The 25,890-nt window shown below is 42.7% G+C and overlaps 3 protein-coding genes across 3 annotated transcripts; 2 read left to right on the forward strand and 1 right to left on the reverse strand.

The window, feature by feature from the left end:
- Positions 1 to 288: 288 nt before the first annotated feature.
- Positions 289 to 3,934, forward strand: mmp30 (matrix metallopeptidase 30). Its single transcript, XM_036525451.1, has 10 exons — positions 289 to 450; positions 1,001 to 1,242; positions 1,473 to 1,621; positions 1,716 to 1,841; positions 1,950 to 2,111; positions 2,240 to 2,414; positions 2,711 to 2,841; positions 3,132 to 3,291; positions 3,387 to 3,490; positions 3,687 to 3,934. The coding sequence occupies exons 1-10, from the start codon at positions 334 to 336 to the stop codon at positions 3,788 to 3,790; spliced, it is 1,470 nt and encodes a 489-aa protein (XP_036381344.1). The 5' UTR covers positions 289 to 333; the 3' UTR covers positions 3,791 to 3,934.
- Positions 3,935 to 7,040: 3,106 nt separating this feature from the next.
- Positions 7,041 to 11,368, forward strand: acat1 (acetyl-CoA acetyltransferase 1). The gene is made up of 12 exons (XM_036524703.1): positions 7,041 to 7,167; positions 7,605 to 7,652; positions 7,861 to 7,978; positions 8,369 to 8,464; positions 8,807 to 8,907; positions 9,125 to 9,268; positions 9,463 to 9,613; positions 9,751 to 9,846; positions 10,035 to 10,148; positions 10,423 to 10,487; positions 10,677 to 10,834; positions 11,005 to 11,368. Exons 1-12 carry the CDS (start codon positions 7,117 to 7,119, stop codon positions 11,123 to 11,125), a joined length of 1,263 nt encoding a protein of 420 aa, XP_036380596.1. The 5' UTR covers positions 7,041 to 7,116; the 3' UTR covers positions 11,126 to 11,368.
- Positions 11,369 to 11,992: 624 nt separating this feature from the next.
- LOC118775663 (protein NPAT-like) lies at positions 11,993 to 21,776 on the reverse strand. The gene is made up of 18 exons (XM_036525682.1): positions 21,580 to 21,776; positions 21,142 to 21,260; positions 20,913 to 20,973; positions 20,726 to 20,804; positions 19,994 to 20,034; positions 19,492 to 19,743; positions 18,721 to 18,796; positions 18,453 to 18,585; positions 18,068 to 18,159; positions 17,597 to 17,681; positions 17,312 to 17,408; positions 16,969 to 17,073; positions 15,471 to 16,850; positions 15,119 to 15,231; positions 14,940 to 15,027; positions 14,762 to 14,813; positions 13,231 to 14,659; positions 11,993 to 12,722 (listed from the first exon to the last, which is right to left on the reverse strand). The coding sequence occupies exons 1-18, from the start codon at positions 21,614 to 21,616 to the stop codon at positions 12,642 to 12,644; spliced, it is 4,320 nt and encodes a 1,439-aa protein (XP_036381575.1). The 5' UTR covers positions 21,617 to 21,776; the 3' UTR covers positions 11,993 to 12,641.
- Positions 21,777 to 25,890: the final 4,114 nt, after the last annotated feature.

Genomic DNA, 25,890 nt, shown 5'->3' on the forward strand with positions numbered 1-25,890 from the left:
CTGACATGAAGTTATATAAAGGAGACAAACATCAAGAGTCATCATCTCTTAATCTGTTCCAAGATCTGTTGCAGACAAAAGTTAGCTGTATGGGCCCCCTCACCCACGTCACTGCAGCAATCCTCAGGGCACGGGCCTGCCCAGACACCTCCCGGAATGCCCCATTCAACAATCATTCCCGTACCGGATGCCTATCAGGCCGCCCAAACATGGGAATTGTTGTGTCTTCTGGAAGTGACGACAACAGACCCATGCAGACTCTGGTCATAAATAGGAGGTGGACAGGCCTGGAGGAAGAGTCTTTCTTCTCTGCAGAAGAAGAGGTTAGCAGCAATGGATCGGCACGTGGTTTCAGCACTGATCGCTGTGGTGGTTTTCACTCTCTGTCAGGCTGCCCCAACTGCGAGTAACGGCGACACTCTGTCCCCCGAGGATCAGGCAAAAGCAGAGGTAATGTACTGACATTCATTCCTGTACAATGAAATGCATTTGCATCACATCTACTTTTTAAACATTCATTTGCCTGCCTTACACTTGATCCATTTTATATTTGCTGAAGCAATATGGGTTAATTAAGTAACTTGCTCAAGAGTACAGCACCACACCTGGGAAACCATCCAGTAATTTGCCAGTTACAAGCCCAGCTCCTTAACTACTATGCTGCAATGCCTTCAATATTGTGCCACTGTGGCACCTTCATTAATGTAGGTAGTAACACACAATTGCTTCATGTCAGCATCATGTAATTGGTATTGGAAGTCATGCCATTCAGTGTTAATATCACACAACAACATCGGCTGATCTGGGGAGTCAGTCAGACTCATCATCAGACACCAGTTGCTTGAGTTGAAATAGTATTAGTAGGAGTTGTAGTAGTAGCAGAAATTTGAGTAGAACCTGGATTTTAAAGGGCCAAACCAGCAGTTACTAAAAGCTGACCCATGCTTTCTTTGTTAGCATCTGCATAACTAACTTTATGTTTGTCGTGACTTCTGTTTAGGACTATCTGACGCTGTTCTATCCAGATGTTCCATCCAATGGCTCAAACACCAGGCGGATCTCTTTGGACTTTAAAGAGAGGCTGAAGTCGATGCAGGAGTTCTTCGGCCTGGAGGTGACCGGGAAGCTCGACTCCAACACCCTGGAAGTGATGAAGAAGCCGCGGTGTGGAGTCTCTGATGTCAGCAGATATGGACACTTTTATGGGAAGCCTAAATGGGAGAAGAGCACAGTTACATACAGGTATTACTGAGTTCCTGTGCTACCTGATAAAAAAAAAAACCACCTCATTCTGCACAGTGGGTTATGTAATGCATCTCCAGAAGGAGGGGGATTAAACCTCTTTAACCACATGAAAGGCTTATTGTACAGACAGATATTTAGTACCGGTAGTCATTAGGGCTGGATAAGAAATGCGTAGAAGAATAAATACATTTACCGCTCATACATGTTCCCTGCACTATCACTCACAGAATAACCCAGTACACATCAGACTTGAGACAGAGAGAGGTGGATGCCACCATTGCCCAGGCATTCAAACTGTACAGCGATGTAATCCCTTTGAAGTTCCAGCAAATCTACAGCGGCACTGCAGACATCATGATCCTGTTTAAAGGCGGAGGTGAGTACAGAGAAGGATATGTGTCCTAACTACACTAAGTAGAAAGTTTGCCAGGATTCACTAAACTGCAACATTCTCTCCCTTTGACATTCAGATCATGGGGATTTCTACCCATTTGATGGGCCTAGTGGTGTCCTGGCCCACGCTAACTCTCCTGGGGAGGGTCAAGGTGGAGACACACACTTCGATGAGGATGAGCAGTGGACCCTCAGTCAGAGAGGTATAGATATTTACACCACACTAGATCAAGGAAGTGGAATTAAGCTTTCCTAAGAAGCCCCATGTAATGTGTCATTTATATCTTTCACTGTGTGACCTCTCCGTGTAGGAGTAAATCTGCTGTTGGTGGCTGCCCATGAGTTTGGTCATGCTCTAGGGCTTGATCACTCAAGGGACCGGAATGCACTGATGTACCCCACCTATCAGTATGTGAACACAAGAGGCTATCAGCTACCTCGGGATGACAGACTGGGAGTCCAAGCTTTATATGGTAACTATTCTACCAGCTGAAACAGTGTCATAATACAACACAGAATGGAGCTAAAAGAAACTGTAGTGTGCTAAAGGAAGAATGATGAAGGAACTTCAAATAATATAATTCTTCCCTTTTTTCTTCAGGTGTTCGGACACCAGTTGAGCCTAAGCCTGAGCCCAAGCCTGAGCCTAAACCTGACCCTAAACCAGAGCCCAGACCAGACCCCAAACCAGAACCCAAACCAGAACAATGCAACCGAAACCTGGTTTTCGATGCTGCTACCAGCATTAGAAGAGAGCTTTACTTCTTCAAAAATGGGTGAGTGGTTAACCCAAGCTATTTTCTTTTTTGATCTTTCCTTTTCAAAGGAAAAGCAAGTATGGAGATCCACATTCATACATAAATACAGAAGAAAAACTTTCATATTGAGAATTTTACTTTTTACATGTCCTGTCAGACAAAATATATATATATTCTGTCTGACAGTACACGTAAAAAGTAAAATTCTCAATAGGAAAGGTTTTCTTCTGTATTCTTTTGTATATTTATATAAACAATGTCAAAACATATTCACATAAAACGAGTTGTTTGATATATCTCTGCTTGTCTGTTAGGTACTACTGGAAGAAAAGTGGCTATTACCGTGGTGTCCAGTTAAAGACAGTGAAATCCACCTGGCCTCCCATTCACTCTGTAGATGCTGCTTATGAGTTCACAGGCAAAGATGTTGCCTTTCTTTTCAACGGTATGTTAACACACATTGCTTCAATCACCTCCTGTACTCATTTAGTGAGAAACAGCATTACATTACTTATCTGCTAAACAAAGGCATTTGTCTGAGCTGATCTGAATAGCTTATTAATTTTTAATCACAAAACTGCACAGCTTTGTATTTATTTAAGCAATTGTTGTTGATTACCTCTGTCAAGGGCACAACAGTAACCACTGAAATTCCAGCATAAAGCTTCTAGTTACACATCCAACTCCAACTCTGAATGACCTGGCTCCTCATTTCTGAACCCATTATATTTGCAGGTAAAGAGTACTGGGGGGTAAGAGGTAGTACGATTCTACCTGGCTATCCCAAACCCATCTCTAACTTCGGCTTCCCCTCATGGGTCACCCAGATAGACTCAGCTGTCTATGTGGCCTCAACTGGAAGAACTCTCTTTTTTGTTAAAAACAGATATTGGAGGTGAGCCCTATGTTGTAGACAAATTTTGAATGCATTTTACATGTCAGGCCATGCAATGAGAAATGAATCCAAACTAAAATGGCAATGTTTTCCAGCTTTAATGAAAGGAGAGGCAAAATGGACCATGGGTATCCCAGATACATCGCACAAGATTTCCCAGGAATTGGCTCAAAGGTGGATGCTGCTTTTGAGAACTATGGTAAGTATAGTATTTGTAGTCAGGAGTAAATAAACATGAAGTTTTTCTAGTTTAGAGCCAATATTATTGATAAGAGTTCTGTTTCTGAACTGTTCCTGAAGTTTTTCTCTCCGACTTTCTAACTGATTCACACCATGCCCACCTACCACTCTTCATTCCTCTCAGCAGTACTAATATTGTCTTTTTGCTCCAATAGGCTACCTTTACTTCTCAGATGGTGCTCGGCAGAGTGAATACCACTATAACTCAAGAAGAGTGATCCGTGTGCTTTTGAACTACGGTTGGCTGGACTGCTACTAAAATGAGATCTTTTTCCTGGTCTGAATGACACTAAAAGTATGTATTTATTCAGATTTGTATTGTTATAACTAAAAACAATGGTACTTCAATGTGTCTGTGAATAGATTTGACCTCAAAGGTTCAATAAAGTATTTTTCCATCAAAGAGGCATTGTTTAATGAGCAAAACCATGACACTCCTGCACTAATTACAGGGATATACTGTACAGTACATGTAATGATGTGTTGTAACATGCAAATTTCTTCACATCAGCATTCATGGGTTAACATACAGATTTCAGTGAGCTTGCACACTGTTGGCAAAACAAAGATTACTGTTACAGCTGTTACCCTTTAAAACACTCTGTATTATTTCCATAAGCTCTCCCATTGTAAAGCTTAACTCATATGTTAAAAAGCAATTAAGGATCTTTTGAAAGTCAGTATGTGTTAATATCTATAGCTAACATTCAAAGTCGGACATGGAATGAGACCTTGTTTGGAGATTTCAGTTATCGGCCTTACAAAATGCTTTATAACTCTGCTAGAAGACTCAAAGCCGCAGTCAGATTAGCAGTGCTAAAAGCACCACTCATTCAAAGGCGTGTGTTCAGTCCTCCACTGAAATGGGGCTGGGAGAAAATTTCAAACATATAATTTGCTCATACATTCTGTAAAATTTCAAAAGCATAAAACAATAAAAACAAACATATAAATTTGCATTTTAAAAGACCACCATATTCACGTGTACGTTTTAGGTCCATAATGTTCAAAAGCAGCTAATTGAGCTAATTAATCTGAGCTTATCCTTTTATAAATCAAACTATCTTTTTTCATTTCAATGCATAAAATCAAATCCGGAGAGTAACTAGTATCCTAGATATTCATTGCTGTAAGTCTACACATTTTTTAAATTCTTGTGCAACGAAGGATGAGAATCAAAAGAACAGGGTAATTTTGTGTGAATAATGTTTTTTATTTGTGAAAAATATTGACTACCTGAGGGAACATTTGTACTTTCTTTTCTGTAATAGATGTAGAAAATTGAATCTCATGTCCCTAAGGGATGGACTAATGACAGGTCTGTGAGTTATAAACCTCTCTGAAGTGCTTCTTGCTGAACACTGTGAACTCCTCACATGACATTAATCTATAAAGACATCTTATAAAACTTTCCATGACATTTAGCTTAGCAAGTTATTAGCTTGTGATTCTGCGCCAGGAATAACTTTCTGTACCTTTGTGCTTGCATGCTGATACAATTCTCCCTTAAAAGCTGGCAAGGTTATCCTGTTCTTACTTGGGCCTGTATCAGCCATTCAACAATCCATAATCCTTAGTGAAGTGAGGCAATCACTGCCAAGGTGATGTTTTCGCATGGATGTAGTATCCACCTAAAACAGACTCAGTAAATTGTGTATCCACCATGCACTGCAGCAAGGTCAGCATGTTCAGAGATATTGATTTCCTTTTCAAACACATTGAGGTCACCCCACAGTATTCTTGTTAAATACGTGGCAAATTCTGTTTAAACACATTGCTCTTTGAACCTGTGTGTAAAGAAAGCTTACACTTGCCGATGTAATGCATTATGACTAAGAATCAGTCTGCTGAATTATGTCTGTACATGCACGAATATGCAAAACTAGCAAGTCCTAGAAGAATCAAGTAAATATTATGGGGTGAGTTCAGTGTAGGGGAAGGCAATTGACCAACCTTTCATGTTTTATCAGTTTCAGAATGGATGACAATCAGGAACCAAATGCTCTGGTCATCCAAGGCTTCTAATCAGTTGAAGCTGAAAACAAATTTATATTTAAATGTACAAACAATGTTTTGTTAAACACTGAGGTATCTTGACAGCTCTTCCTCAAATTGCATTGCTACTAATATGAAATACAGCTAGAACATACACTTACATCACTTACAATGTGCACATTTGTTTTTACATTTGTGCTTACAATTTTCACAATTTGACAAAGTATGGTGCACTTCGGAACAGAATGTGCTCGCTTTACAACAAAACTACATTGTCTTCTTCTTCTTCTTGATGGAATCGATGGCAGGCTAAAATGCAAGGTAGCATATTGCTGCCACCCAGTGGCCAGGAGTCAAACAGACACTGAGCCTACAGTCCAACTCGCACCCTGGAATGCAAACCCGTGGTGTTAAAGAAGCTTAAAATGGGGTGAAACACACTAAAAGTAAGTTCCTGTGATCCCAGAAGCATCCACGGAGAGCAGGAGGAAAGCCCTGTATCTGCCAGTCTGCAAAATAAATCTCTCCTCTCCCTAGCATAGCCCACACGCTTTAAAAGTACACGTGCTACTGCTTATGGTCCCCCACACTGTTCACATAGGTCGTCAGGATGGTTTCCCACCACCTGGAGCCCTGCCCTCCAACCACAATCTGGTTACCAAAGCCCCCACATGTCTTCCCCCCTCCCAGTCACAGGCCCTTTCTCCCTCACAGACTGATGGATACAACAAAAGTGTCTACCCTGAATTTCCATGTCCCACCTCTGCTGCCATTTGTGACCTATGCCTACCCCTGTCCTGTTCTTGGCTTCTGCCCTGCTGAAAGATAAGTACACCCCCACAAAGTCGAGTCCCCCTATGCGTCTTTAGAGGCCCATCTTTAGAGGGTTAGCTGCTGAGTGTCTGCTCCGAACAGCTGTCAGATCTACCGCAGACTCTGAGCATGTGGCCACATCTGACGGTTTACCTTGCACTATCCATTCCAGAGCATAGTAAATTTCCACTATTTCAGCCGTGAAGACTGAGGTGGCATCGCTCAAGCGGTGTCCCCAGCAAAAATCAAGCCATGGGATATAAAATGCGAAACCAGCCCTGCCACAGAGGAGTCCCAGACTCGTCAGTGCATACCTGAAGAGAAGAGTGCCACTCACACTGCAGGTGCTTGCAGGTTCTCTCAAGGCCTCAGACAGCATCTCTGTCAGGACTCTAAAAACCACCTCCACATTGAATTACATTTATAATGGGACCGTTGGCCAGGTTACATCAGCCCCAACCTCTACCTCTGCAAGACCCATGCTCACAGCCCACTCTTAACTTGCATCAGGAAGACACCCTGCTGCTTCGACTGGTTAAACTCCCAGCATTCATTCAACAGACTGGAAGCTGGGCACAGAAAAAGACTCGTCAGTTGACACGCCTACCGCAGGCCAAAAAACTACATTATCCACAATGCACCATACTCAGTATGTGTGACGTACTAACACACCTCTCGCTTTGATTGGCTGATGGCGTTGGCATCCCAGGAAAGCTGAAGGTGAAACAGGTCCATTGCTTGGAAAGCTTTTATTTATTTTTGTCTTAACATTAGGTCATGTCAAGTGGACTTTTCACCATGCATAGCCAGCTTTGTAGACGACTGTTGGTAAGTAGAGCACACAAACGAATATTTTGATTTGGACCGCTTGTTGCTAACGTGTGCATGTTGACTGCGCTGCATCTAGCTAGCTACTCATTGCTATGCAGTCAGATTTGAATCCAAGGCCTTTCAGTCTCTGAAGTTATCTCGCAACTGTATGACCACATTATCAAGCTAGTCGTTTAAAATGACGAGACCAAAATCAGTTGTTGTTTGCTAGTTAGCTGTATACTTTCCACAACATGTTCTCTACTCAGTGTTACATAGTTAGGTAGTTAGACCCTCTACTAGCTATCTAGTTAGCTAGCTATCATATTTCTTGCCACTGGCACTTAACACGTTCAGGGACATTTCTAAGGGAAAAGAAGTAGTAACGCCTTTATACTTTATAGCAATGTATTTGCAATGGAGCTACAGCAGAACGAGTCTGTTTTGCTTTGCAGGCGAGCAAGTACCTTTCCAGGAGCTACGCGTCTCGTCCCACTTTAAATGTGAGTAAATTAGCCAGCTATATTAATGCAAATGGTTTATACAGTTTGAATGTGAAATCTATTTCACAATAGCATGCTTTAGTTCAACCATAAATTGTGTGGTGACATATCCATAACACTTTTCTCAGTGTCTGGTCTGTCCTTGAGTCAAGTGTAAACAGTATATGCGTTCATTTAACAGGTTATTCCCCATGATATTTCTCCTTAGGAGGTGGTTATCGTTAGTGCCGTACGGACTCCGATGGGGTCATACAAAGGAAGCCTTTCGACGGTGCCTGCAACAAAGCTTGGCTCCATTGCGATAAAAGGAGCCATTGAAAAAGCAGGTACCTGGTGAGAAAAGGAAGACAATGAATTGCTCGTTTACGGAGATTTGACGCGATTTGACGGAAAACCGGTGCGACAAGTGCGGTACGGGAATCAGTTTCCTGGATTTCCCTGGCCAAGAGCAGTTAGTGGATGGAAATATGACGAATGCATGTTCATTCGTAACATGGAATATGCAGTTACTATAAAGGAAACAGCCAGTGTGTTCCATCATCTTGAGAACTCTTTAAATCACAGCGTCACGACACATGACCTTACCTTGTTTTTCCTGGTTTATTGCAGGAAATGTGTGGATATTTCAGGCACAAGAGGTTAACACATTAAAACATGTATTGGATTGTTACAAAAATGTTTCTGTTGAAGACATGCATGCTGTGTGTCCTGACCAGGTATCCCTGCAGAGGAGGTGAAGGAGGTGTATATGGGGAATGTGCTGCAAGCAGGTGAAGGGCAGGCGCCTACCAGACAGGCCCTCCTTGGTGCAGGTACTTTAATATTTATCAGGTGCTTCTACCTACACCAAAGTCAAACACAAGCTTTGTATCACAGTATGTCAAAGTGCTTGAGAGAGCACAAGGAACTGCTGTTGCTATCAGAAGGGAAGGTGTATTTATCTTAGCTGCTGCTGTTTTTGGTACGCTCAGTAATAGTTTTGTGTATGCAGTCCCTTGGGCAATGGTTAATATATTGCATTGCCAAATGTAAGCTAATATAACTTGCCCTAGATGAAGGCATCTGCTTGACAGGTAAACAGTAATGGGAATAATAGCACTTTTTAGATTAGCAGCTTTTTTCATGCAGGTAATGCACATGCCTTCTGTCTCCAGGGCTACCCATATCAACTCCAGCAACCACAGTCAACAAAGTGTGTGCCTCAGGGATGAAGTCCATCATGATGGCAGCTCAGAGTCTGATGTGCGGGCACCAGGTAACAAAGGACTTGCCTTGCCATTGGGTCCTTACAGCAGAGATTTACCTAATTGGGTCCAGTTTAGCCAAGATGTTTTGTCAACAAGTGTTACACCATGACTGATTAAAAGAGATGCTTGTTTTTGGATCATGATTGACATAGACAATGTGGGGGGGTGACATTTTGGCAAGTTAGTAATTTAGGTTTTTTTATTGTCACTATTGTTCTGTGACAGGATGTGATGGTGGCTGGTGGGATGGAGAGCATGTCCAATGTACCTTACACCATGGCCAGGGAGACCCCCCCTTATGGAGGGGTGAAGATGGAGGATCTCATTGTAAAGGATGGGCTCACTGATGTCTACAACAAGATTCATATGGTATGTGTGAGTCTGGCCATTTTTGGTTTCAATTAATGTGTAGTAAATGGGTTTACAAGGTTTTGTTTATTGCTTTTGGGAGATGTAGCAATCTAAGAGGGTGGGTCAGCGAAAGCTTCGTGAATGTGTCTTGCATTCACCAAACCATACAGTTCTTTTGAGGGACTAGTTTCTCTTTTTATCTCAACTCAAAGGGTAACTGTGCCGAAAACACTGCAAAGAAGAGTAGCATTCCTAGGGAGGAGCAGGATGCATACGCCATTAACTCTTACACACGAAGCAGAGCAGCATGGGAGTCTGGACTGCTTGCCAAAGAAGTAGTCCCAGTACACATCCCACAGAAGGGTAACTCCTGCCCGCCACTCTCCTCTGTGCCCCTGCGTATAGTATCTGACAAGGATTACATGAGAAGTGTGTGATAGTGAGCCTTGCCCACAGTGAGTTAGTATGCTTGTTGTCATTGCTGTTTTGCTGACTTGTAGGGAAGCCTGACATTGTTGTCAGTGAGGATGAGGAATGGAGAAGGGTGGATTTCAGCAAAGTACCCAAACTGAAGGCCGTCTTCCAGAGAGAGAATGGTAAGCAGATCTTCCACTTGTCCCTATTATGACATTGCCTTGCCCTTGACAGGCTGTGTAACTTCACTGGGTAGGAGGTTGTCAGTCTGTATTATTGTGACAGCTATGCTAGGTAATTCCCTGTTAATTCTTGATAGACTGGCTTTACTGTGGAGTCCATGTTTATTCTTTGGTGGTTTGACGTACAGGCACAGTGACAGCAGCCAACGCCAGCACTTTGAACGATGGGGCAGCTGCCCTAGTTCTGATGACAGCAGATGCAGCCAAGAGACTCAACGTCACTCCACTGGCAAGGATTGTTGGTATGCCTTTTCACCTCCTGACCTAGACTCTGATTACTCAATGTTACGGTCTCCGGTTTGTAAAGACAGTGTCAGCGGGGCATGTCAATTGTTGGCTGCACTTTCACCTCGCTAAACCCTCTGACTTTCCCCTGTTTATTTTTCCATTGGATGATTACGTGACGAGTAATCTATCGACCCAAAGTGATGTAACTGTGGAAAGACTAAGGCTGTTTGACTGATACTGCACAGTTATTTTTAAAGTCTTTTTGACTTTGAATATTTCGATCACCAGCATTTGCAGATGCAGCTGTTGCACCCATTGATTTCCCCATTGCTCCGGCCTATGCTGTCCCCAAGGTGAGCCTGTTGCTGTGACTACCATTTTTGGACTAAACCACTCCAAAGCCACTGTTGGTTACTGTATCCACATGTATTGAACGGTGCAGTCCTGCTACTACGTAGTGTTTACATAAGCTTTTTGTGCTAATGTGATGTAATGTATAAAAAAGTCTGTGCATTTTAACTTTTTTATTTTTGGCTTGTTAGATCCTTGAGGCCAGTGGTGTGAAAAAGGAAGACATCGCAATGTGGGAAATTAATGAGGCTTTCAGTGTTGTGGTTCTGGCCAACATCAAGATGTTGGACATCGATCCCAACAAAGTCAATGTCAATGGTGGCGCAGTGTCCCTTGGCCACCCCATTGGGTAAGTTAGCAACACACGAGAGCATACAATTCAGTTAATGTTACATTCTATACTTGTGTCTGTTCACCACCTCAGTGAGGAAACCAGCAGCAATTCTGACCTTTTATTTAGGACACCTATTCCATGAGGATCAGCACTGATATATTTTTCCTCCCCCACCCTTTTTGCAGAATGTCTGGGGCGAGAATTGTTGGCCACATGGTGCATAATCTGAAAGAAGGGCAGTATGGACTTGCAGGGATTTGCAATGGAGGAGGTGGAGCTTCTTCAATCCTCATTCAGAAGTGCTAGAATATCTTCTTTCCCATTCAACTGTCTGCATACTTTCAGTATACACTGTACATGATGCAGAAGAGTATGCGTATTTCATATTTATGAACTGAAATCATTGATACCAGCAGCTTTGTTTCTGTTACAGCAGAGGTATTATGGTTACATGTTAGTCACTCCTTCACAATGAGCTAATGACTCCACATTTATGGATCATCGTTACAACTTTTTAACAAAATAAAACTTTTTTCCTGCAAGAGCTAATCCTTGTCCTTTACTCTGTTTTATGCATTGATAGATTTTTGCAACACCAGACCTACCTTTTGTTGACATGGGCAGTATTGTTCAATTAATTGCTGTCTACAGCTTCATAAAGTAATTAACTTCTTCAGTTGGCCAACACTGAGTGTGTGTTACTGTGGATTAATCTTGTGCAGGCCCTGTCCTACATTGTGGCTACATTCATGTTGCATGGACTGTAAATAACAGCAAAGGTCACAAAGCTCACTTGCTACAGAGGACATGCCAGAGCAGGGGTGTTTCTTTCAGCACACGTTGTGCACATTCCTCTGGCCTGTGTGCCCCATGTGATACACCTGGGCCAATCACTGATGAATGTGTATGTCATTTTTGGCAGATCATATTGACACAAAAACCCTGTAGTTCCACAAAGTATTTCTTTTAATTGAAAACGGACCTACAAAAATCAATATGTACTGTATAAATATCCAGAAGAAAATGTTTCCTTTTCATAATGACTCACACAAACAACAATTTCAGAAAATATAAAATTAATAATCTGAATTTGGCACACAATGACGAAAAGGAAAAAAGTTGAGAGAAATTCAACATGAATCATTTTACTGTTTAACTGTTAAATTAGTGCAGAGTTACAGACCCCCTAGCCTGAGTTAATGAAACCCATCCAATACCCATCCAAAGTATGCATAAGTATATCCTGCATGGAGTTACACACCCCACTCCATGACTCTTGCCATAAGAACGACATGCCTCACTGCCTTGCTAGAATTACCTGTTTATTTTCTTGGGTGACCTTATCCAGGGTAACCTGCAGGAGTCTATTATTACACATTATCCATTTATACAGTTGGACACTAAAAAGAAAGCTGTTGAGGTTAAGTATTTTGCTTTAGGGTACAACAGCAGACACCACACTGGAATTCCAACTTGTGCTGTGGTTCCAAGCCCACCTCCAAAACCACCATGCTATACTGCAGCCTACTGCTCTAAAGTGAAGAGCAAAGGAAACAATGATACCTGAGGAACCACAAGTAACGACAGACTAAAACAGAAACCAAAAATGGTTTATTTGAAAATGAAAAAAAATTGCATTTCTGTGTCCTTCCACCTTCCTCACAGTTCATCTGACCGTCTAGACTTCACATTCCCTCTTGATCACCTGATATCGGCAAGTCTTCACAGGACCACCACAGCTCCTGTATGGGGTAACCCCTGGGCTAGGGCTATTCACTAACTAGTGTCCTACTTGAGAATTTTCTTCTCCGTCTGCCAGGTCTCACTCATCATAGTGCAGTGATGATAGGAACTTGTCCACATCAAGGTCATCTGGGAAAGAATCCAGCATCTTCTTCTGCTTCTGCTCAGTCAAAAACAACAAGTCAGTACAATTGTGTAGTACAGCGTTTCTCAATCCTACTCCTGGAGCCCCCCTGTCCTGCATATCTTCAGTCTATCCTTGCTCCAAACACACCTGATTGAAATAATTAACATGCTCCTTATTAAATCAGATGTGTTCGGCTAATCAAAAGTGCCACTGATCGAGTTCAGTCAGGTAGGTAGAGCAGGGAAAGATGGAAAACGTGCAGAGCAGGGGGGCCCCAGGAGCAGGATTGAGAATCAGTGGTGTAGTATGAGTCCTAATATTTTATCCAAGCTGACACCTTGACTATGCAGCTCAATTATAACAAAGAGGGAAGTAGCAAATCCAGGTACAAAGGCACCACAGTAACTCTTTAGTCTATCATTTATCTATAGTTTGCCTTGTAGAACTTTACTGAAAATCAATTTTCTGAAATGCTGGGATCGACGCGGTGAGAGAAAGTAAACAGGGCCTGAAGGGAAAGAGATGACGCATAAAGGCTCACCTTAGCTGCCTTCTTGCTGGTGGCTGACCCAGAATGTTGCGCCTCTTTCTTGGCGGTGGGACTGGTGAGCGGCTCTGCCATCTTGCGTTTCTTGCCCTTGGAGGCCGTGGAGGAGGCCGCCCCCTGCTGGCGCACGCTGTCCTTCAGCGGCGTGCCCGTTCTGGCGATGGCGGCGCGGGACAGGATCATCAGCGTGTGGGCCGCCATGTTTATGCTGTTCTCGCTCCCGGCTTCGCTGGCGGGGCTGCAGGTGGGGATGTCGGGCGTGGCGGGCGGCGGGAGGTGTCGGGGAGTGCCCTCCCCGTCCCGCCCGGCTCTCTGTCGAACGGGGGTCCTCATGCAGTCTGCCGGTTCCTCCGGGTGGCGCCCGGACCCCGGGGTTCTGGGAAGGGGCAGCCCGGGACAGCCCAGCCTCTTGGAGGGCGTGGAAGCGGGGCTCTGCCCTTGGATGCCCTGCAGCATCTCGGCAGCCTGTTTGGTGAGGGGGCTGGTCATGCTTGGCGCTCTGCTAGGATTGCCCTGTGCAGGAGGTGCTGCACAGCCCACGGAGGCTGGCGATTCCCCTTGGGCTGTGGCGTTTTCTGGGTGCGGCTCCCCCCTGCCCCTCTCCACCTCGTTCTCCTTGTTGGCTGTGACATGGTGAGGGCCTTGGGAGGAGCTCCTTCTCTCTGGCCGCCCCTCCTTGCCCTTCTGTACACTTTCACACACCTCTGTTCTGCTCTTCTCCTCGGCTTGCTTCTTGGCTCCAGCTGATTTCAGTGTTTTTTGATCGGGGGCTGAGGACTTGACAGTCTGAGTGCTCAGGACTCCCTCATCATCCTTCTTTTCCAACTGCTGGGATTTCCTCCTGGACTCCTTCCTCTTAGAGGGTTCTGGCTGAGTAGTGTCCTTCCTGCTACTCGTACTTTGAGTTTTTGTCCCCTGTTCCACGGCATCACTGGACGAACCTAGTGACTCTCCCATGGTGCTTTTCTCTGCCTCCTTTAGGGTCTCTGAGGGTTTCGTATTGTCTGTGCATTTTGTCACCTCTGATCTCACTTTTGCATCAGGGGTCCTGCTGCCACGCAGAATGGCTGGCTGTATTGCCCTGGGTTTGTTGCCACCGGCTGCCTGACCACTGGGAGTTTCTTTCTGACTCTGCTGGCCAGGAGAGGCTGCAACAGGGGCAGCAGGAACAACTGTCACTGTTCCCCTAGAGGGCGAAGGGGTCTCTTTTCCCGGAACGGGACTTTGAGTAGAGCCATGCTTTTCGGCTGAAACGTCAAAGCAGAGCACCCTCCTGTGAGTATGGGGGCTGGAGCCGGGAGCTGGAACCTGTCCTGCTGGAGCTTTCTCTGGAGCGTTCTGCTGTTCTGTGGCCTCTGGGGGCTGGGGTGGGACCGCTGCCCCCACAGTCTGTGGATTAGGAGCTGCTGACAACTGCTGCAGGCTAAAATTTAGATACAAAGGAGAGGAGGATAATCTTTAATACAGGAAACATAACATATAGGAAACATGAATAAAACTGGTTTCCACTTCCAAGTAAACTTACTTTGGGTCTTTAGTCTTCATAGCCAAGTTTGATACACTTGTTTTACTTTTGCCTGAAACAGTCACACACATATGGGTTACTATTTAATATTTCTATCTTGATATTATAATATTTCTTCTCTCAAAGCCCAGGTGACATTTTCCATCAACTGTAAAGATTCCACAGAGCAATGCCTCACCTGAAACTGTTTTGTCCTTGGGTGCCAGTTTTGGTTTTGGTTTCACTTTTGCAGGTGTTTTAACAGCAGGAGCAGTCACTTGCAATAGCTGTAACATTACACAAATTAACACTTATAAACATACACTGTCACATAAATGTGAATGTACACAGCTTGACTCGGTGGTAACTCGTTTTTACCTGATTGGGGACAACGGCAAACTTCCCCACGCTGCTCTGCCCAACAACTGATACAGGGACCATCATGCTTTGCAACATCGGTTGGGATGGAGAGGATATGAAGAGTGTGGAGCCTGAAAGCACTTACAGTTAGTAAAACTGCTTTAGCAAAAATAGATGGATGCGATTACATCTCAGCCGACGGTTAAGAAAACCAATGACACTGAACATAACAGTATAGCATTTAAGGAAAGGATAAGGCCCTTGAATTTAAATTCCTTACAATTAATGGAATTCGAGAATCCACTGAAGCCTGACACTGAATATGTGGAGTCTGCTCTAAAGCAACCTCATTTCCAGCCAGGTCTCTTACCAGATGAGTAGGTCTGAGAGATGTCCTGTGCTACGGAGATGACAGGGCGGGGCGGGGTCGCCAGCACATGTGACGAAGAGGACACCTGCCCCAGTGGGGTGCAGCCCGGAAGCACCATCACCTTGGACTGCTGGCTGACGGTCGCTGGGTCCGTCATAATGAAGTAGCTGCTGGAGGCGGTGCCAGGCACCAGCTGGATGAACCCCGCCTCCTGCGTCAACTCGCCGGCAAGAGACAGCTGAACGTTCTCGTCAACGGCGAGGCCTGCTTCCCCAACTTTGCCCGCGACGGAACTGAGGTCTGCACCCTGTAAGCAGCAGACGGCCTGGACCGTCTCCTCTTGGGTTATGGGTGTGCCGGCTGCTGGAGGGACCTTGGCAGGGGACTTGGCCGGAGAGGAGAGGATGATGGTGGGGATTCTCTCCCCGGTGATGCTCGAGATGGCCTGGCTCAGGGCGGAGTCGCCGGACTGCTCCTCCTGTTCGTCGCTCACTATGATCTTCAGAGAGACTATTTTGCTGGGGTCTGGTTCTTTGACCGTGGGGTTAGGCAATGGTATTAATGACGTTCCAGGAACAGTCATCCCTGAGATTGAGGCACCAGGGACGGCAGGTTCCTGAACATCAGAATGGCACCCCCTTGTGGGTGCCTCACAGGGGGAGGAGTGGGAGTGTCCTGTTCCAGCCTTATTAGGCTGATCAAGCCTGTATGGAGAGACAGGAAGGGCTGTGGCTTGACTCGGATGTGATCCAGCAGGTTGTGCTGCACCTTCAAACTGAGGAACATCAGCCTGGACCCCTTGGGTCTGCCCCTCAGGCAACCTCACAGGTTGGCTGTTTCCAGATGGTGCACAGACAACAGCTGCAGCTAAAAACGGTGTTGCACTACTTGCAGATGGATGTGAATTCCCCCCACCGGGATCTCTGGACGTCTGTGCGCTCTCCTGGGCATCCGTTTGGAGAGCTGAAGGTTGGACTGGCGTATGAGTTAGCCCCACAGTCTCTGCTACCCCATCAACTTCCATGCTGCCTTCCTCCAGAGGAGGCACGGAGCTCGGCACATCTCTTCCTGCAGATGTTGAACTAGTGTCCTTGCCAGCGGTGCCCCGTGCTGTAGATCGAGAAGTGCTGGATTTCTTATCGCTCCCAGCCGAAGTCCTGGTTTCAGCTGTTCCTGTCCTCGTGTGGGAAGAGCCTCGTTTACTCGGTCGGGGTTCATTCGCAGGACGTGACGGTGGCGCCACGGGAGTCGCCTTTGGAGTGCTGGAGTGAGGGTGTGCCGTTTTTCGGGTTTTCTTGTTTTTGTGTTCTTGTGTGCTTCTTGTCCTCAAGGCTCTACAACTTGTCTCTGCCCCAGATATCGGTTCTTCTTGGCTAGCACCTTAAATTACAGATTGCCGGTCACAAATACATACAGCTAGAAGCAGTCATGACTGTGGAAAAAAGGCGTGGTCCTACGTGAAAGAGATATTCATTTAAAAGAGAAGGGCAGCCCCCACCTGGATTCTCGGCCTGAGAAGAGCTGTCAGCTTCATCACTCTCTTGGGTGGTGTTACTGTGGCTTGTGTCACCTTGGCCATCTCCTTCGCTCTCTTTGTTTTTCCCTTAATTTAGAGAAATGAGATCAAGATTAATATTACAGTGAACTGTACGTTTTCAAATATATAGTTTCAATTAAGCAAGACTGGGTCTATAAACAGGCAAATGTTTTGTTTCTGCCTTCACTTTCAGCCTGGAAAATGATATTGCTCTACCACACACCAATATTCAGAGAGACACCAGAATAAGCCACTGCTTTGTTATACAGATTTATGAAATTGAGAAGTACCTCTTATCACTTACCATAATCAAATAGGTCAAAGAGAGCCTGGAAGGCAGGATCAGACTCGGTCTGCTCCAAAATATCCCGGATGGCATCATCAGTCATGTGGATCTCCCCCTGAAGAAGTACAAACACAACATCAAAAGAAACATACCTTCAAAGTAAAAACTGGTTTTTCACACTCGTGTAAATATACTAAACTGAGAACATGTTTTTTTTTGCTTGAAAATCAATCCAACATACAGACAGCATTTCCAATTATGTCATACATTCTAGTTAAAATTAGAGAAATAATGAAGCCTTACCTGGAGGCCAAGTATTTCATCAATGGACTGATCCTGCACCACAGTACTGCATGTCACTTGTTTAAAGGACTGTGGATTTGTGTCACTGGCACAAAGAACAAATTAACCATATTAAACATTCATAAGCACACTAGCTATGATCACAGCTATGAGACAAAAAAGATTTAAGAATAAATAAATATATGTTTACCGGTCCTATTGAGATGTAAGTAGCATTTCTTACATTTAGCCAATCAACACACATCAAGCATAATTAAAGTCAGATGGCTGGTAATAATTCAGATGGATTAATTAGTATTCAAATCTGGCTGTACAACAAAGATGTACATTTATACTGCTGGCTGCTTGAATTCAATCTATACTCAGCAGATTTCACAAAGGCATTTCACATAGGTACAGTTATAAAGCTATGTTATACACTCAAAATGTAGTGCAATACCAAATACAAAGTGAATATAAAAGTTGCAATACCTTCCCAGGATTTTGTTGATGTTTTCTGCAAGTTTCTCTTGTAAAGACTTGTCATTCAGTATCTTTTCTCGAGCATTTTCAATAACCATTTGCTGAAAACACAAGCAAACATGACAGATTCACAGAGAATTGTATATTTATCCAAGAAGACCACCCTATATTAATGATGTACTCCTCTCAGACACAGCTTTGATCATACCACAGTTCTTTACATACATTTACATCTCTGCCTGTTATTAATATAGCTGTCTTAAATTAGTTGTTGGATTTCCTTGATTAGATATTCAAAATATGCACATGAAGAGTTCAGAGTGGCGTACACTTAAAATGACCACCTGATCTTTGCAATATGAAAATCGGTCACCTCACTGCAAATAAAACTCACAGGGAAGTTCTCTGTAACACTGTCCTGGTCTGCCTCAAGCTCTTGGTCTGGGATTGGGCCACTAGAGGGAGCAGTAGCCCTTCCTGTCCCACTCGGGCCACACAAGCCACCTCCCCTCCTCCTTGGGGAGTCACTGTAACAAACCCATGCATAATGTGTGTCACAGGTGGCACAAACACAATGGATTAGGCAAATACAGCCACAAAGTAGTAAATTCTTGAAATGCTACAAATGACTTCATTTGTGCATGACTGTAATAGGCCCTTACCATTTCCTTCGACCTGGAGATAACGGTCCAGAGTTAATTCTGCGATCTGGAACCACAATATGCAAAGGCGACTCACCTGTAAAGACAAATCAGACAATTTTGCAGTGACTCTTCCCTTCACTTCCATATACAACGTGAAGAATTTTTGAAAGCTAGACAGACGATGCTTAAATTACAACTGCCACACACAGTTCATTCCCTCTTACCAGGCTAACAGAGAGAAACTGTGGCACAGATGATCAAAAACAAAGAATCTACAAAATTTCATTTCAACTGTTTAGGTACCTACTGTTGCCATGCGTCTGGTACCTTTGATTAACATTTGTGAAACAACTGTCTTTCAGATTGGCATTTTAAAGACAATATAACACTGTAACTCTACAGGGAACAACGAAGAGGGTGAAAATGGTATTTAAATAAAAGTAAAGCGCCTTGCTCAGTTTTTAGATAAAGTAAGAGTGAAGAGGTGCTAATCAATAATACTCAGTGTCTTAACAGATTTAAATACACATTGTTACAGTACTGCCATGTTCTCATATTTGTCATATGAACATTTGTTGAAGTATCACAAAAACAGTGAATGCTAAAATCCTTTTTGACCTAAAGAAAAGACGCAAAACACAAAATATCAGTTTCTCCTTTGCTCACCTCTGCATTCAAAATCATATCTGATCCCCACAACATTGGCAAAATATCTTGCAATATCTCGTTCTGTTGAAATAATTGCCATGGTGCATGGTTTATTTGTGTGCTTGTGTGTGCGTTGCTTACGGTTCACGTTGATGACGAGCCGGCTTCCGTCCTGAATCTGAGGCTGGCTGACACAGAGTGGGGAGGGCCTCGTCTGCAAGGAGCTGTAACAGACAGGCGTGGAATGTCCCAGCATGCCCTGGGGGGTAGCCAGAGGGCTGGCGTCGTACTGTCCGGATGGGGGAGGGATGGAAAGAAGCGCCGTGCTCGGGGGTCGAGCGGACGACAGCGCTCTCTGTCCCCTCATATTCACAATCCCATTCCGCGTACGGACTGCGGTCGGAGCAAACACACAGAATGCGGCAGGCAGCTCATCACACAACAGTTTAAGTCACAGAGGCACCACTGTGGTACATGGCATTCTGTCCAAGTATAGCTCATCTGATATCTCGCAGCAGAGCAGTGAGCACAAGACACTCTTTGATCCTATGCCATGTCATTCATGTTTCTTGTGTATGTATGTACATACATACGTATGTACTGGGATTGCTGTAACTTCTGAAGCATGTAAAGAGCTACTTACGTCTCTGATTATGGTAAACAGCTGGAGAGTTCTGCATAGATCTACGGAGACAGAAGTTAAGCAAGTCAGAGGGAGTACTACTAAATCAAAAATGTCCAATGTACTTAAAAATTAACTACACAACTGTACATGTTGCAACTAAGGGCAATGCTTCAATACAGGATGTCAACAGAATGCAGCTTTGTTGAAGTTGTTGTTGAATACCATGGCAGTGCTTTACAAGCGCAGGTGCTGCACAGGTCACTTCACTGCTGTACAGGATGGTTTACATCCCATTTGCTGGCAGCACATAAATCTTTTCCATTTTATATGTACTTATAAATTTTCTTTATTTATGATATACATTAAAAACTGTAAACTATTACCATATAGCAATTTGGAAGCACTTTTATTTGTGGTTACGTAGCCAGTACATTACAGACACCGTGAGGACCTCACATGACAAAACACCTTCCCTGACGAATGATTCTGCCATTCTCTACCAAACAACAATTCATAGGCAGAGTTGTATACTGTAGAAAAACAGAAACATCCCTACAAAGCACGCCAAGTACAAAAAAGTTAGGCCGCTTAATTTCGATGTGAACAATTTAAATGGCAAACTTGTTTCTGTTTTTAATTATAGCAAATGGTCATTCAAGGGTATGAATACATTAGCATTAATATGCACATGGGTAAATACCACACATACACACATGATTATTACATGATATTCACATGAAATTTCCTTACTTGATTTGATTGAGGGTGAAATCTAATTTTTTCCAGAGAGAGGTCATCATTGCTGGCACTTGAGTCTCGTGACATGATTCTGCATGGAATAAAATACATTGACAGTCAAAAAAGAGTAATAAATACGGGGTAAAGGGGAATGTACTCATACCCTGTTACATTAACGTCTTCGCAGGTTCACGCTTACCTTTCGCCTTAACTGCAACATATTCATTCAGAATTGTCGTCAGGTTTTTCCCAAACAAGGACTGTAAAGTAGTAATGATAACAATAATTAGCCCAGGGCATACACAAGGCAGGCATTTGATTTGACTAACTCAAAGCATGCCTGTTAAAATCAGCATAGTAGGAAATGGTCCTTTACACATTTAAAGACAATGAAAACAATGCATTTACACATTACTCAGCACACTTACAAATACACAAGCAGGAATAGCTCCATCGTCTGTACTGTGCTCCGCGTACTCCTTTAGATTCGGACTCTCAAGAATAAAAGCCTGACTCGTGGCCCGTAGTCCTTCTTGTTGTAGATATCCTTTAAAAACAACCGAGTATGAAATTAAAGACAGGTTTAATTTGACAAGTATTCAAACCAGCCATTCGCCCGCTAACATTACAGCAGTTTGCGAGTCAAAACAAATGCCACAATGCGCAGCCATTTGCAATGCTAGCAACTAGCTAGCACACAAAAATGAATCACGAACCCGGATTAACTAGACAGTTAGATAGCTGTCAAAGGCCCTCCGGAAAATAAGATACATTAGGAGGAAAGCAAGCTATCTAGCAAACGTTGAAATTATATCATTGTGAGAGCTTGGCTAGCAAGATCATCGAGATCAGCAGCTCAGACTTACCCAAAACAAGCCTGGCAATGTCAGACGGCAACAACATCGCTAATTCCTGGTCGTGGGTTTTCAGTTTGACACTACTCGCTCATTTTCGCGTGAATGACAGCAGTGCAGCTAGTAAGCTGTATACGTAGCTAATTTAGCCGTTTTTGCGTCTCTTTCAGTGCATCGCATTCAAGTCCCAGGTTATGTTCATCCCCAAAAATGGCGCGGAAATTCATTACATTTTACCCGGAACTTGTCAAAACATATGAAGGAAATGCAACACGGGTAATGTAGTTTTAAGACCCTGTCTGGCGAATTAATACAGGCAAGCGTAATTAAGGCAGATGGCGTGGCTTCACATCCGGATATACAGACAGAAGCTTCGAAGCATCCTAGTGTACACACTTACTGTTTATGTTGTACTTTTTGTGTTTTTGTACAGGTCTTGCATTAAAACATCTCTGCAGTTTTATACCTAAATAGGCCTATGACGTAAGCCTGGACATATACCGTAGGGAAGTTTCAGTAAAGCCAGTTCTAGTGTAATTTCGCATACAGACTGTGTGTGGTGTTATTTTACACTGTACTCCACTGAGACAGATAGACCTAATAGACTTTGCCCTGCCTCAGACAGTACCTATTTTGTAGAATACAAGATATTTACAATACTATAATACAGCAATACGGTACAGATATTGGTTTTAAAAAACTTCCTTTTTTTAATTTATGGTAGCGTAGGTTTTTAATACGAATGTTTGAGTGGTACACAATGTTCTGCTTTTTATTATTTCCTCTGGCAAACATTGATCAATAGATGCCACTCTTCCTTGCCAGTAGAATTTAAAAAAATCTTTGTGTCCATAGAAAGTGTGTCTTGTACCTTTTAAATAAGTCACACATCCTTAGTAACTGATACCTAGAGTGGTTCATTAGCCAACCCCTCAATGTTCAGGGATAGGCACTTGACCTCTGAGTGCTTTAAACTATTTGAAACTACAATTCAACTCATGTGTTAACTGATAATAGTAGGTTATTGATTGTTTTTCAGAATACCATTTTTCCAGTCACGATTATACGTCTCTGGTGTAGATCAAGTCCTGGAAGTTTTAGCTTGTTATGATGAGATAACATACGGATGTTGCTCAGCAAGTGTCTGGAGACATTGTTTTCCCTGTTATATTTCACACTACGTGATGGGAGTTTCATAGTGTTATTACTCATCTTTCAGCTCATATGACAGCGCTTTGTTATTAAAAGAGTTCCTGCCCATATAATTCAGTTACTTTCACAGGAACTCCCATTTAGCGAAAATCAGTGATGTTTCGTAAGATAAATCACAGAACATGACGTACTCTTCACTTGAGGGTTATTTTTGCTTTGAAAATCTGGTCATGCCTCTGGTTAATTATTGACCTAATGTTTTGCAAGCTAGACAAAGGCCATAAGCCTCTAGCTGTGTATACATTCCGAGAGCCTGCCATTATATCTGTTTGTTGGCAGTCTTATTCATTCCGGGTTCTCTGGTTATTTATTCACAGTGAAAGAGTGTTGCAATAACGCAAACGGCGTCAGATGTATGAGGAAACTGGCATTGAATGTCTCTGTCAGAAATGGCGTCATTTCAGCTTTAACACAAATAAGGGAGCAAGTCTGAGTGGGTAAAATCAGACAAAGAAGTTTTACAGAAGTCCACTGTCCTGTGCTCAATGTGTATACAGGGGTATAATGGTCAAGCAGAGGATGCTGTCAAGCTACATGTCTTCCAGGTACATTAAACCCACATACAGCAGATCATAGATATACTTTAGACAAAGTATTTAAAGATATATGATTCATAGTGATGCTCCACAGCCCTTTTATGCCATGTATACCAAAACTGCTGTCAAAATGTCATCATTTAATTATGCCCATTGCCCATTGATCCACAGGTTACTTAAACAGAATTATGTGACCCAGCTATCCAAACTAAATCCACATCATTGAAAGCAGGCCCACAAAGACACTTCAGGCAGGATGCTTGTATACACGCTATGGTTCCTGCTCTGACTTTACAGTACCACACTTTCAGGATAGTTTCATATTACATTTAGAAAATTAACCAATTTATTAACCAATTAACCAATACCTTTTGCATTTTCATAATGCCCGCACAAAGCATCAAATCAGTCTATCACTATGTAAATGTAGTGATGACAGCTGAGGCATGACTGAATGTTGTTAATTTGGTTGGAAAGACTCATGCAGTCCAAATACAGGTAGAATGTTGGAATTCAGCAACAACTGTGGAAAAAAAATATTTTTGGGGGAAAAAGCCAAAAATCATCTTGACGGTGATTCATTGTGGAAGGATTCTTAGAACAGTAATTCAAATGAACGTTCCTTTACTGAGTAAGCTCAGGAAAGGAGGAAATCGCAGTTAGTTTAAACCCAGCCCCGCTTCACAGCCCATTTACAATCCTTAGTATTGCTGGCTATTATACATCAACATCCTGTGCATGCTCAAGGTTACCATTTTAAAATGTAGTTAAGTTTGTTTGCATGATAAGAGTTTATGTAGGATACCAAACAGGAAAGGTGTTGTAATTTAAAAAAATTATTCACTTTTAAACTTGAAAATAATATTATTTATTATTTATATTGTAATATTACTAAAACAATGGTTTTATTATTTTACACACTCCTCTGAGTAAGTTCCTTTCTTCTTTGTAATGCATAATAAGTCATACAGGCCATTGTCTTCTGGTACTATGCTTAATAAAACATTTAAATACCAATGCATCACTCTAAGCCTAATTAAGATATACTTTGCATATCCTCACAAAGAAGCCATTTTTGTCAATGAATGTTAGGATACAATATACAGGGGCTCCCAAGTACCTCAGTTGATCCCAACTGTGTCAGTCGCTGGAAATGACCCATAGCTGACAGCACTGCAACAAATGGGGGGGGGGGGGGGGTTGGGGGGGGGTAGGCTGGCCAGGGCCAGTGGTATCAGTAGAACAGTGCCAGTCCTCCAATACATGGCCATTCTGCTGTAATGCACTGTGTGACCTGTATTTTGAAAAACAGCCATTGGCTGCATGTGAGTGTTTTGGAGTGTATTGACAGACTGAATTCATTTCAACTGAACACAGTAGTTGCCACTGTGAGGTAAGCCTAATATACAGGTGGTAATTTCAAAATTGAGTTGCATAAAGGGGAAACAACAATATATATTCTGAAAGTCTTTAATAATTATATTTAATTCGTCAACATTAGAAACACATAAAAATAACAAAGGATAGAATAAGTAATAATTCAAATATATTATAATATATATTATTATATAATATATTGGATTTTAGCCTGTAACATCTGTATATAATTTTTCATAAAGAGTGGGATACATACAGTGCAATTCTTTACTCATCCATGTCTGATCATATGAAATGAAGTCTTGATCAAAAATTAACTACATTGTTGTGTACAACTGAATTACTTTGGTTTTCTTTCTTGTAAAACTCCTCCCTATTTTATAATCTATGTTTTATATAACTGTAATGTGACAAACTACACACCCATAATGACTAACTGTAGGAAATAACAAATCTCTAAATGCCTATCCTTTTCATTTACTTCCTTTTACTGAAGAACATGTCACATAATACTTAAATTAAGATCTATTGTTTTAGCAAGGTGACTGCTACTGTTAATTGAAAATACTGGCTGAAATATTGGTATTGTGTGTGATCTTGTAGGAACTAGCTGGTGACTAGTGACTAGCTGGCGAATTATGTATGAGTAAAATATTGATGACCCCATGGGGTGGACCGTGATGTTTGCTCATTTACTGAGCCAGTGATTATCTTTTGCTTTAAATGTATCAATGACAATGCCAGAGGAGTGGACATGCTAACCTCTAAGATCTAAATCTCTGAAGACAACTGTCTTTCCTGGCATTTGAAGAGGATTGTTGACGCTAATAAGTGGGGACACTGAAAATTGTAATTGTCCACTTTTAAATCATTTTTACTTTTACAAAGCCCAAAGTTATCAAGGAACTTTAGAAAAATGCTTTAAAGTCACATCTGTTTTTTCATAAAACAGGTTATTAAAATGTGTTGAACCTTTAGGTCCTCCTCTAAACATTTTTTCTTAAAAATGTAGACCTACTTATCAAGATTGTGAATGATTGCAAAAATGTAGCGACAGGTGACAGAAAGAAAGATAACAAAGAGCCTTTGCGCTTACTCACTTTGCAAACACAAGTGAATTGTTCGTTCACTCTCCAAGCAAAGGAGTGGCCTGTGCGCGGTTGTAACTGGTTGTTAATTACCTAGAGTGTAAGGGGGA

Source organism: Megalops cyprinoides, chromosome 3 (assembly GCF_013368585.1).
Source record: "Megalops cyprinoides isolate fMegCyp1 chromosome 3, fMegCyp1.pri, whole genome shotgun sequence".
Taxonomy (NCBI): domain Eukaryota; kingdom Metazoa; phylum Chordata; class Actinopteri; order Elopiformes; family Megalopidae; genus Megalops; species Megalops cyprinoides.